The 13,571-nt window shown below is 38.7% G+C and overlaps 1 protein-coding gene across 2 annotated transcripts; it reads right to left on the minus strand.

Annotated features, from left to right (window-relative positions):
- Positions 1 to 2,786: 2,786 nt before the first annotated feature.
- On the minus strand, positions 2,787 to 12,860 carry kctd21 (potassium channel tetramerization domain containing 21). 2 transcript variants are annotated; one of them, XM_003225982.4, is made up of 2 exons: positions 12,717 to 12,860; positions 2,787 to 7,130 (listed from the first exon to the last, which is right to left on the minus strand). In XM_003225982.4, exon 2 carries the CDS (start codon positions 7,096 to 7,098, stop codon positions 6,316 to 6,318), a length of 783 nt encoding a protein of 260 aa, XP_003226030.1. In that variant the 5' UTR covers positions 7,099 to 7,130; positions 12,717 to 12,860; the 3' UTR covers positions 2,787 to 6,315. The 2 variants fall into 2 exon arrangements, with proteins under 2 accessions (XP_003226030.1, XP_008116841.1); XM_008118634.3 differs by having other exon boundaries at positions 12,727 to 12,854.
- Positions 12,861 to 13,571: the final 711 nt, after the last annotated feature.

Raw genomic sequence — 13,571 nt, forward strand, 5'->3', positions numbered from 1 at the left:
TTTCTGTATGTGTTTTCAATCAGCCTGTTGATTTATACTGGCTCCTTTGATTTCATAGGATTTTCTCAGGCAATAAAACATAATTCCATACCTCAACCTCTGAGGATGCCTGCCATAGATGTAAGCGAAACGTCAGGAGAGAATACTTCTGGAACATGGCCACACAGCCCGAAATACATACAACAACCCAATAAAACATAACCTGGTTTCCCCTTATAAATTCTATTTTAGGCCCCTTCTATACTGCCATATAATTCAGATTATCAAAGCACATAATCCAGATTATCTGCTTTGAAGTGGATTATATGAGTCTACTGCCATAATAATACTAATATATTAAATTTAATATTAATACTGCAATATAATATATGCACTACAATTTATGATATTTTATTTATTTATTTCAAATATTTCTATCCCGCCCTTCTCACCCAGAGGGACTCAGGGCGGCGTACAATTGGCAACAATTCAATGCCGATACATCATTAAAAACAACAACATATAAAAAATACAACCAATTAAATACAGTATAAAATATAAAACATAAAACGTGTTTAAATTGTCTTCTCCAAGCTTTCCTGTCTCCTCATGATGTGGCCAAAATACTTCATCTTTGCCTCTGATATCCTTCCCTCCAATGAGCAGCCGGGCATTATTTTCTGGAGGATGGACTAGTTGGATAATAATAATAATTACTATGTATGCTGAAACTCAATTGACAGACCCAGTCTTTTAGACTTGGAACATGCCCATCTGTATTTTATAAGTGTTTTTATGAATGTCTGATGTAATTTAATAACTTTTTAATCAATGCACAATGTATTGTACAATTTTATATATGTGTTATATTATAAGCCGCCCTGAGTTCCCTATTGGGTGAGAAGGGCGGGATATAAATATTGTAATAAACAAATAAATCTTCTTGCGGTCCAAGGCACTCTCAGGATTTTCCTCCAGCACCAGAGTTCAAAAGCATCTCTCTTTCTTCGCTCAGCCTTCCTTACGGTCCAGCTCTCGCACCCATGGGTTACTATGGGAAATACCATTGCTTTGAGTATGCGGACCTTTGTTGCCAGTGTGATGTCTCTGCTCTTCACTATTTTATCGAGGTTGGCCATTGCTCTCCTCCCAAGAAGGAGACGTATTCTGATGTTTCCTGACTGCAGTCTGCGTTAATCTTCACGCCTAGAAATACAAAGCCTATCACTGCCTCCACGTTTTCTCCCTTTATTTGCCAGTTATCAATCAGTCTAGGTGCCATCATCTTGGTTTTCTTGATGTTCAACTGCAGCCCGGCGTTTGCACTTTCTCCTTTCACCTTGGTGATAAGGCTCCTCAGCTCCTCCTCACTTTCGGCCATCAGAGTGGTATCATCTTCATACCTAAGGTTGTTAATGTTTCTTCCAGCAATTTTAACTCCAGCCTTGGATTCCTCAAGCCCCACATGTTGCATGATGTGTTCTGCATACAAGTTGAATAGGGAGGGTGAGAGTATGCAGCCCTGCTGTACTCCTTTCCCAATCTTGAACCAGTCTTTGTTCCATGGTCAGTTCTGACTGCTGCTACTTGGCTGTTATACAGATTCCTCTGGAGACAGACAAGGTGACTTGGTATCCCCATGCCACCAATTTATTATGATCCACACAGTCAAGGGGTTTAGAATAGTCAATAAAACAAAAATAGATGTATTTCTGAAACTGCCTCTTTATCCAGTGGATGTTGGCAATTTGGTCTCTCGTTCCTCTGCTTTTTCTGTGTGTGTGTGTGTGTGTGTGTGTGTGTGTGTGTGTGTGTGTGTATGTTTTGAATGAGACAATAACAAAATGTACTCCTAAAGGTTAGTAGTGACAAGTTCTATGACACTGGGTTGCTATGTGTTTTCCAGGCTGCACAGTCATGTTCCAGAAGCATTCTCTCCTAATGCTTCACCCACAACTATGGCAGGCTTCAGAGGTTATGAAGTCTGTTGGAAACTAGGCAAGGGAGGTTTATACTATATCTGTGGAATGTTTAGGGTGGGAGAAAGAACTCTTGTCTGTTTGAGGCAAGTGTTAATGTTGCCATTGACCACCTTGATTAGCATTGAAAAGCCTTGCAGCTTCAAAGCGTGCCTACTTCCGGCCTGGGGGAATCCTTTGTTGGGAGCTGTTAGCTGGCCCTGATTGTTTCTCTTGGTTTTTTTAGTGTTGTTCTTGATTTCCTCTCCTGATTTTACTACCAGTATTTTAAAAACTCTAAAATCAGGAACATGGCCATGCAGCCCAGAAAACCCACAGCAACCCAGTGATTCCAGCCATGAAAGCCTTTGAGAACACATTGAACATTTCTATGACATTTTTTGTAAATCCCACTGTCTGGCTCAACAAAAGGTTTAACTAATAATTTGAATAATAAGCAAACTATTTGAATTCTTAGTCTCTAAGGTAGTGGTTTGATTTTCCAATTTCTAACCATTAACATTACTGAGTTAATTTTGAAATCTAGCATTCCAAGCTTTGTCCAAAACTACCCTGCAGTGACAAGTGGCCTACACTGAAGAAAGACAAAGAACTTTCATGTCTGGTCTATATGAATGCTACTCAAAGTGTTGGTACAAGGACTGGTGCTGCTCCACAAGACATTGGCTGCTGGCCTGAAAAAAGCAGGAAAGTAGTTGCTGCTATTGGACATAAACATATGAGTTGAAAAATATCAGCTATAGATAGCATGCAAAGTACTGGTTTACAAAGTGAAAATAATACAACCCATTTGCATTTGCAGTCCATACCGCAAGAGAAATCCAAAAGCAAGACTGGCAAAAATTTTAATTGCTGGAAATTTATGACAGAAGACGTGAAAATCCCACAATTGAAAGGCAATAATGTACCACAAAAAGATGAAAAAATTGTGTTCCGGAGATAACTCAAGCCAAAAGAAATGTGTGCAATGACAACATGAAACATTTTGAGACTTCTGAAGGATGTGCTCCAAATTTACATGACATTCAAGGAAATAGAAGATGTAAAAGAATCAAACTGGTCTAAGCACCCAAAGAAAAATAAAATGACTCTTTTCTTCTGTATGAAAGATTCTGTGGTGTATGCATTATTTTACTGACAGCAACACAACAGAACTTGCATTTTATGGAACTTATAGACCATATTAGACCTTACCAATAGAAGAACTCCACTAAGTGTTACTCTGGTGGAAACAATTATGATCCATCAAAAAAGAAAACACAGGAATAGCCATTTTAGGCCTAAATTATTCATGTTTTTACTGGCAGATTTAGACTCAGAATGGCAGGAGAAAATTGTCGAGATTCTGTTAGGAACCAGATGTAATAAAATCAGACCAAGGTGGGCTTTAGACATCTTGAACAGACGCTGGATGAAACTTCACAACCTGAATTTCAGTCCAGTTAAAACAGAGATGCTATTGGTTGATAGCACAACAAGTCAAGAATGTGGCATATAACTTTTTCCCCTGAGGGTCACTCACCCCTTAAATGCTGCTATGTAAGTATCCTTAAGCAAACATAACTAGCATGGTAGTTTCCTAGAGACGGATTCAGTAGGTTCCTTGCTCGTTTTATGTATTGTTAATCCTCAATTTAATATTCCATTGCTCAAACAAGAAACCTTTTTTCTACTGCTTTTAATTTTATATTACAGTAGAGTCTCACTTATCCAAGCTAAACGGGCCGGCAGAAGCTTGGATAAGCGAATATCTTGGATAATAAGGAGGGATTAAGGAAAAGCCTATTAAACATCAAATTAGGTTATGATTTTACAAATTCAGCACCAAAAGATCATGTTATACAATGAATTTGACAGAAAAAGTAGTTCAATATGCAGTAATGTTATGTTGTAATTACTATATTTACGAATTTAGCACCAAAATATCATGATATATTGAAAACATTGACTACAAAAATGGCTTGGATAATCCAGAAGCTTGGATAAGTGAAGCTTGGATAAGTGAGATTCTACTGTATGTCATCCCCTCGCTTTACACCACTTTGTTTAATCTGTTAACCCATTTGGGAAATTCATGTTTATGCCCCCCTCCCCCAATCTGGTGAATAACTTTTAATTTTGGGAAAATTATCAAAGAAGACATGATAATTTTCCACCTAAACATTAGGAAGACCTTCCTAATGGTAACAGCTGTTTGGCAGTGGAATATGCTGCCTGGGAGTGTGGTGGAGTCACCTTCTCTGGAGGTTTTTATATACAGGCTGGATGGCCATCTGTTGGGAATGCTTTGATGGTGTCTTCCTGCATGGCAGAATAGGATTAGACTGGATGGCCCTCATGGTCTCTTCCAACTCGCTGAATCTGTGTGGTTTATGCTTATTTAGGGCCTTTCCACACAGCCATATAGCCCAGCATATCAAGGCAGAAAATCCCACAATATCTCCTTTGAACTGGGTTATCTGAGTGAATACTGTTATATCTCAGTTCAAGGCAGAAAATGTGGAATTTTATTCAGCTGTGTGTAAGGGGCCTTAGACATAAATGCCACTGTATCCCTTGCATCTCACACAGAATTGCAGCCCAAGTTAAACAAATGCATACATATATGAAGTTGGTGAGCTAGATTCTGTCTGCAATGTAATGACTTCTGCTGGCCTTGTTAAAACTACTTTTATTTAATTTATATCCTATCCTTTCTCATAAATACTGTCAGATGGCCACCTACGCTGACTGCTGCCAAAATACTTTGTTCCTAAACTGATCTTCCAGGTGTTTGTGACTTCAACTTCCAGAAGCCCAAACCAGCTTGGGCTTGTCAAGAATTCTGGAGAATCAATGGCTGAGAAAAACTGCTCTAGATGGATTCTCCATCTAGGTGCCTAGGAACCATCATCTTTTACCTTGTGAATTCTGAAAGGGCTCAGAGAATGTACTTTGCAGTTGTCTAGCTTTTGTGGGCTGTTTCCTGCATGGCTGGTAGGCAACGTCAAGTTGCTTTTCTCTTTCTGACAACCAGACAGCAGAACATTTGTGCAAATGTCTAACACTACTAGCTTCCTATGGAGCCTCCGATGGTGCAGCAGATTAAACAGCTGAGCTGCTACTTGCTGACAAAAGATCGGCAGTTCGAATCCGGGGAATGAGTGAGCTCCCACTGTTAGCCCCAATTTCTGACAACCTAGCAGTTCAAAAATATGAACATGTGAGTAGATCAATGGGTACCGCTATGGTGGGAAGGTAATGGCGCTCCATGCAGTCATGCTGGCCACATGACCTTGGAGGTGTCTACGGACAACACCAGCTCTTCGGCTTAGAAATGGAGATGACCACCAACCTCCAGAGTCGGACACAACTAGAATTAATGTCACCTTTACCTTTACCTACTAGCTTCCTACAATGGGGCCTTGGTTTATTTTGTCTTGCCCTTGTAGCGCCAAACATCTAGAGCTTGTATCTGTATTTCTTTTAAATATGATAAACTGGGCATTCACATTTAAAAAGAGGCAAAACTGTTACTCTGAGGGACTTGAGCATATTTAAATTTATGTGCCAGAGCTCATGCGATGTAGGTGAGGGAATGTGTTTCAACAATTATCATGCTATGCTCAGCTCAGAGGTTTATTTCATCCAGAAACCTTTTCACCGCTGAAGCTCAGCTTGGGCACAAGTGCATAGATACCCAAGAATTTTAGAAGCAATTTCAGATAGATTAGATTGCACTAGTATCCAATGGGAAAAGAAGAGAGTAGCAGATGTCTTCTGCTATTAAACAAAAGAAGAAAATCTTAAATCCCTCATCAAATATTGCAAATTATTTTTTTCCAGGCTAGAGATAGGCAGTTTCATTTCAGCTGTGGGCTATTGTATAAACTTAACACAACTCAATCCCTCAATATTGTCCCTTTTTCACCTTTGCTGCCTTGATTTTTGCTTCTTCTCTACCAGGCACAATAGCATTCCACAAGCAATAAGAGAGAAGAAAAAGTATGATGTGGACACTCCCTTCTCCCAGTGCTAATGTCATTGCTGGTGTCGTCATAACAATGATAGAATAGACTCATCCCTTTCTAACAACGCTTCTTGGAGAAGCACAGTCAGTTGACAAAGAGCCAGTGTTTTCCATAAGTCCCGCTGAAAGTGCATTGTGCAGTTACTCCATTCAACCCACATACCGATTCATTACCCATCCCTATGTGAGTCTCAACACAGACCAGTTAGTCAATCAAGTGAGGATTAACTTCCAAATTAGTGCTTCGTAATTCAGATTAGTGCATCTGGGCTCCATGTGTAACTCATGTCGAGAGGACAGGAGTCCAACATGTCGTCGCTATCACTGAAAAATACAAAAAGGCTTTGTCTACTTGTACCGAATTAGCCGGATAATCTTATTATTCATGAAATCCGAGGAGTGCGGGTGAGAAGAATCGACGCAAAAGCCATCGCTCATGGCAATTTTCAGTACCTCCTCCACAAACATCTGGAAACTGTTAATTTGCTTCTTAGACGGCAGCACCCACAACCGCTTTAAGTTCTGCCTGGTGTACTCTTCTTCGGGAAGGCCTTCTACACTCGCAACCCAGTCTAAGGTGACATGGTAGGGATCCTCCAGGTAGCTGGATATCGAGGAGAGGTTGCCGTTGAAACAGTAGAAGACTTTGGATCCTAGAAGCTTCAGAAACAAGCTGGAGGTGCTGAATATGTGGGCGCTGAACACTTCCATGTTGGAAGACGACAGGCTGTAGATCTGGGGAGCTTCCCGCACTGTGAAATGAACCATCTGAATCCTCTGGTCCAAGGTGATATTAAGCATGGCATTCTTTTCTGCTTTGGAGAGCTCCACCTCCTTCTCCTGCAAGGCCTCGATCAATGGCTGGACCTGGTAGAAATCCGCTTCTCGTCGGAGCAGCCCCATTTCTTGGAAGTCCTCAGGGAGGTCCAGGTGAGAGGTTCTCAGGAAGTTGAGGATGTAGCGGAAAACCTTCCCATCTCTGTCGATAAAGCAGTTGCCTTGGCCGTCCCTCTTGGTGGGCATCTTCCCACTGAACATGGCACCCAGCATGGAATCTGGGAAGCTGGTCAGGGTGGAGAGCGAAGTGGTATACAACTTCCCACCAACGTTCAGTGTTATCGGCTCCGACATGATAGGAGAAGACCGCAATGCCAGGAACAGATCTAGGGGTAGAAAACAACACATACCAGATAGTCGATGATGAGTTACTGTATATACTCGAGTATAAGCCAAGTTTTTCAGCCCTTTTTTAAAGACTGAAAAAGCCCCCCTCGTCTTATACTCGGGTGAGGGTCCTGGTTGGCTTATATTTGGGTCAGCTTATACTCAAGAATATATGGAACATTTATTTTTTCCTCTATTATTATTGGTATTATTACATTTATTATTTTTCTCTATTATTGTTGCTACTATGCATTTATTTTACTCTATTTATTATTACATGTATTATTTTCCTGTATTTATTATTATTATTACATGTATTATCTTACTCTATTATTATTAAAAGGATACATAAGCACATTTACATTGAAGAAGATGAGAATAATGATTTGATCAGAGTTGGACAGCCTTATCTTAAATTTGAGCTTTATGTAAATATTCAAAAACATTTAACCTACTGATGCCTCAATTAATGTAATTTTATTGGTATCTATTTTTATTTCTGAAATTTACCACCCTCGGCTTATACTGGAGTTAATGTTTTCCCAGTTTTTTTGTGGTAAAATTAGGTGCCTCAGCTTATATTCGGGTCGGCTTATACTCGAGTATATATGGTATTTAGTTTCTGAAGCTGGCTGGGGGATTCTAGGAGTTGTAGTCGAAAAATCTGTTTCAAGCTCTGTAACAGTAGTACTAACTGATAGCAAGAGGCAGAAAGTACTACATACTCTGTTTACAAGGTAAATCAGGGCAGAAGGTCAATATTTATCACATTCCCTAAACAATTCAGTAGCTTCAAAATACCTGCAAGTTAGAAGGGTCAATGGCATTAGTCTAGGGAACGAAATATAAGTTGGTCTGAATAGCTTGTAGTTTCTATGTAAAATAATATTATGTACTCGGCAGCCGAATAGCATGACATCCAGGACTCCACAGAGCTTGGCGGTTTTAGGATGTTGATATAAGCAGGAATCTAGCTAAGTAGCCTTGGAGAGTAACTCTTTCCACAGGAAATACAGGTATACTTCTATGAACAATGTACATATGTTCATCAGCATAACTTTGTCAATGAAATATTTACTGTCTTCATTTTGTCTCCTAAAGTTAGCCAGACATATATTTACTGCAGATTGAGCCCTTAGTATCTGCTGAATTTTAGTTCCAGTACCTTCCATGGATGCTTAAGTCCCATTATACACAATGGCATAATAAAAAGAGTGTTCCTTTTATAAAATGGCAAAATCAAGATGTGCTTTTTGGAAGTTTAAAAAATATTTGCAAGCCGCAGACCGTTGAATCTGTGGATGCAGAATCTGTGGACACACAGGACCAAGTGTACTTCACATGCATGACATAGTCATAGTTAAAGAAACTGTAAGTCATGGATGGTAATCATGTGCCCTCGAGATGGGGTTTGGACTATAAACCCCAGCAGACATTGCCAATACTGCAAGGGAAGAGGAATGCCGGGGGTGGTATTTCAATGATATCTGAGGACATTAAGGTTTAATGATTAAACTATCTGTACTCTTTTTAATTTGTAACATATTTATTATTTATTTACGTATTCTGAGTCCTGGTGTGTGTATGTTTGTGAGTGAATGAGAAATATATAGTTATATTAGCCCACTATAAGTCTTGGTTGAGGAAGGTTTGAAAGCTAGATTGGATTTTTGGAGTTCCAAAGTACCTTTTCTAAGGTACATGTAATCTCCAAATCCCTACTTAAAATCTCCATATCACAAATATATCTACCATATATTTTCAGGACTCTACGTCACAATGTAAACAAAGACACAGCTAAGCACAGTAAATTTCCACATGGGCTGAATGAGTATATTGGCCCTATTCCCTGCCTGTGATCTCTTGAACTCAGCCTTAAAATCATAGACAAGCTAGGTTGATGCTGCTCAGTAACAGGAAAAAAAACCCAATAACCTGTGTGATGATTTACCAACTTTGACTCAAAGCAGCATCCAGGAACAAGAAAGCTGGTTGAAAAATAAATTGTCTTTGGCAGTCTCCAAATACTAATCCTCATTCCCAGTCTCGCTCAAGTTTATCTCAGCAGAAAGCTTTGCTGATTCAGTGAATCTTACTCCCATCACTACAAACTTTTAACTTTTTATTATTATTGATTAAACTTATTATATTTATATCCTGCTTTCCTTTCTTGAAAGAGACTCAAAAGTGGGTAACAATGCTAAACATAATACAACATGTAATTTAAAACCTACAGAATATAAACACTAAAATAGAACTAAACTTAGAACTATCAGAAATAAACAGTTAAAATTGCATACATACAATCAATAAAAACAATTAAATGCTTCAAAACTATGCAGCAGCCCCCTTTAATATTATTTTGCCTCTTGTAAGCCGGGCCTGGTATAAATTGCTTTCAGAGCAAGAGGAGAATAGATGATTTCTCTATGAGACAGCTCAGGCTTTGCAATCACCACAATTTCTATTATTATTATTTACAAGTACATAACACAACACACATGCACATTAGATCCAAGTGTCTGGGATTAGTCTCCTTTTTCTCTCCAAGGCTTATGATATTAGAGGTGTTTTTGCAGAATGTGAATAGTTCTGTTTTTGCTTCTTCGTTTTCTGGAATTTTAGAATCCAAACAGATAAACACTTGCCACATAACATAACAGATACAATGGTGGTGGTGGTTGTGGTTGTTGCTGTTATTATTATTATTACTATTAACTACAATACAGTTAAAATACATAGATTAAAAGACACAATATTAAAACACATTAAAATCGTGCATACCAATAACATGTACATTTAATGTTTATAGTTCAAAATGGATTGGGCATAGCATTAGAACAGAGTCTGACACTAAGTGAGATTATTTTCCCATTTATCACAGATCTTGGAACAGTTCCTTTTTTGTGCTATACCTCTCAGAGTCCTCTAGCCTACATAGGGTCAGTCCAGCTGAGAGATTCTCGAGGCTGCATATAAAAAAAATTGTAATTTTTTTTATTTATCTTTATATTTTCTACTCTGGAGCCCCCAGTGGCGCAATGGGTTAAACATGGGAGAGCAGGTGAGCTCCCTCTGTCAGCTCTAGCTCCCCATGCAGGGACATGAGAGAAGCCTCCCACAAGGATGGTAAAAACATCAAACATCCGGGCGACCCCTGGGCAACGTCCTTACAGACGGCCAATTTTCTCACACCAGAAGCGATTTGCAGTTTCTCAAGTCACTCCTCACACACACACACACAAATATCTTCTACTCTGCCAGTGTCTCATCAAGAATGCATCTACACTTTGACAGTATTTCAATTGCCACTTGTCAGTGGTGTAGTTTTTCAAGGTCTTCAGCCTTCCCTACCAAAAGTGCTTGTGCCTCATAAAATGAAACTCCAAGGATCCCGTAGCATTGAGCCATGGCAGTTAAAGTGGTGTCAAACTGCATTCATTCTACAGTGTAGCTGCACCCTTAGGCCCCATCTACACTGCCAGATAAAATCCAAATTATCAGCTTTGAAATGTATTGTATTAGTTTCCACTGCCATATAATCCAGTTCAAAGCAGATAATCTGAATTTTATTTGGCAGTGTGGATGGGGCCTTAGTCTACAAAAGCAAAGGCATGTGACACCCCCTGTTCCTTGTACTTTTCTACTTGAAAAATGAATGGCTAGACATTCACCCCGGAGCTTTGAGCCATGAGCCCTATCTGAAATGGTCAAACTAGCTGAATTAGGAAATATCAATTGCCCAGCAGAGTCACTAAATGGCTTTGGGCATCTTTCTCAATCCCACATTATTGTCTCTAAAACTGATATATTATATTATATACTACAACTGATGATATAATACAATATCTAATAATATAGTATATAATACTGGCACTATATATATTGTGGTATAGTAATATAGTACAATATAATATGTAATAATTATATATTATATATAATATTACTAATAATATTGTAGTATAGTATTATTGTACAATATAATAATATATAATACTAATATTGTGCCATGCTAATAATATAATATATTGTATATACATATATTAATAATAATATTGTAATGTAATACAATATATAATAATGTAATATAATAATACTAATAATGATAATATTACTGCTAATATATAATGATAATACTGTTTTATTATTGTATATTTTAAGTTGTATTGTAATGTTTTTTTTTAATTTTGAGCCGCTTTGAGTTTCCATATGAAAAGATAAATCCATCTATCAGTGCAATATGTGAATGTGTAATGGTGCAAGGATAACTGGAATGGCCTAGACTATGGTTTTGGATTACGTGATTTAATTATTTTAATTGTTGAAATGTTTTTAGCGGTTGTTTTAATGTATATGTTTTATTTGCTAGATATGTGTGTATGGCATCGAATTGTGCCTTGATTTGCACCGCACCTAGTTCCTGTGGGGGTGAGAAGGGCAGGATATAAATATGGCAAATAAATAAGAAAATAATGCGGCATATAAATACAGTAGAGTCTCACTTATCCAACATAAACGGGCCGGCAGAATGTTGGATAAGCAAAAATGTTGGATAATAAGGAGGGATTAAGGAAAAGCCTATTAAATGTCAAATTAGGTTATGATTTTGCAAATTAAGCACCAAACATCATGTTTTACAACAAATCGACAGAAAAAGCAGTTCGATATGTGGTAACATTATATAGAAATTACTGTATTTACGAATTTAGCACCAAAACATCGTATTATATTGAAAACATTGACTGAAAAAACTGGCTACTAACAAATTGACTGCAAATAAAGATAGAATTGCATGAAATGAACTTACAGTAGCAACATTGTTGGAAATTAAATCCATAAAAAGTTCAAACCTTGCTGCCTAGAGAAACAGTTGTGGATCGGGGTGGGAGGCAGACTGCGTTGGATAATCCAGAATGTTGGATAAGCGAATGTTGGATAAGTGAGACTCTACTGTAAATAAAAAATATAATAAACTGCACAGGGTTACTTTAAGATCCATTCATAGCCCCATTCCAAAGTAAGTGCCATTTTTCCATTCGTTTCAGAACTACAGCCAAGACTGAGTTGCCAGAAAGTTGTAGTGGCTTAAGTGTTCGACTAGGGGTGCATCTACACTGTTGAAATAATGCAGTTTGATGCCATCTTAACTGCCATGGGCGTTAAAGTGTTGTCAAATTACATTGATTCTACAGATAAGATGCACTGCAAAAAATAGCTTTGGAAAACACTGCTCCGGGCATTCTGATGTAGCCTAGAATCGCATTGGCTTTTTAAGCTGCTGCATCACACAGTTGGCTTATAGTTCATCTTGTGGCCTATTGAAACTTATATGGATATATACAAGGGAGCAGGGACTTTTTTCCCCAACAGTTTCCCCTAAAATCTGACTTTTCTCTAAGCCAACAATTGGGTGTGTGTGATCCACAAACTCATTATTAATTTACTCTGTTGGGAATGGAATGGGATTGATCTTGCTCCTGCCTGGCTGATCAATCAGCATCCCAAAGGTTTGGAGGGCTTCCCATTCCTTCCCTCCCTTGCCCTGTTGTTTGCTCACCTGTCTCTTGGCCATTGGTCTCACCTACCTTTTCCTACCTGTCTCTCCTCTTGAGCCCGCCTTAGTCCAGGCGATGAAAAGAAGAGGAAACACACTGGGGAAAAGGGCAGGAGGCTGAGCGAGCGGGCCCTTTAATGCCCAGCCGTAGGAGCCGGGCGAGAAAGTAACAAGGAAACGCCAACCTCTTCCCGCAAGGCACGCCGGGAATTGTATTTCACCGGGCCGCTCCTGCAACCTCCTCCAGGGGGCAACAGAACTACAATTCCCTTGACGCTCAGCGGCGAGAAGGCCGGCAAGCGATCAGCTGGTGTTAAAGGGGACGTAACGCTAAAAGTGTGGATAGGGTGAATGTAGATAGATGGATAGGGTTGTGTGTGCTTTCCAGGCTGTCTGGCCATGTTCCAGAAGCATTCTCTCCTGACGTTTCGCCCACATCTATGGCAGACATCCTCCGAGGTTGTGAGGATGGATAGATATGATACATAAATAGACATATCATCCTTAATAATAAGATACATAGATAGATAGATAGATAGATAATACTAATAATTTTATTTTTATACCCCGCCACCATCTCCCCAGAGGGACTCGGGCGGCTCACAGATGTAAAACAAGCATACAGTGGTATCAAATACAAAAAACACACAAATAAAATTAAAAGGCTTAAAATAAAATCACAGTCATTATCATACATGCCTAAATAATAGAGGAAGATAGACAATAGATCAATAAATCAATAGATAGTTGATCTTCCTTAACAATATGATAGATAGATAAATAGATAGATATCACACATAGCTAAATAATAGATAGACAATAGATCAATAGATAGTTGATTGATTATAGATCAGATTGATATGATACATAGCTAAATGATAGCCAT

Source organism: Anolis carolinensis, chromosome 3, assembly GCF_035594765.1.
Source record: "Anolis carolinensis isolate JA03-04 chromosome 3, rAnoCar3.1.pri, whole genome shotgun sequence".
Lineage (NCBI taxonomy): Eukaryota > Metazoa > Chordata > Lepidosauria > Squamata > Dactyloidae > Anolis > Anolis carolinensis.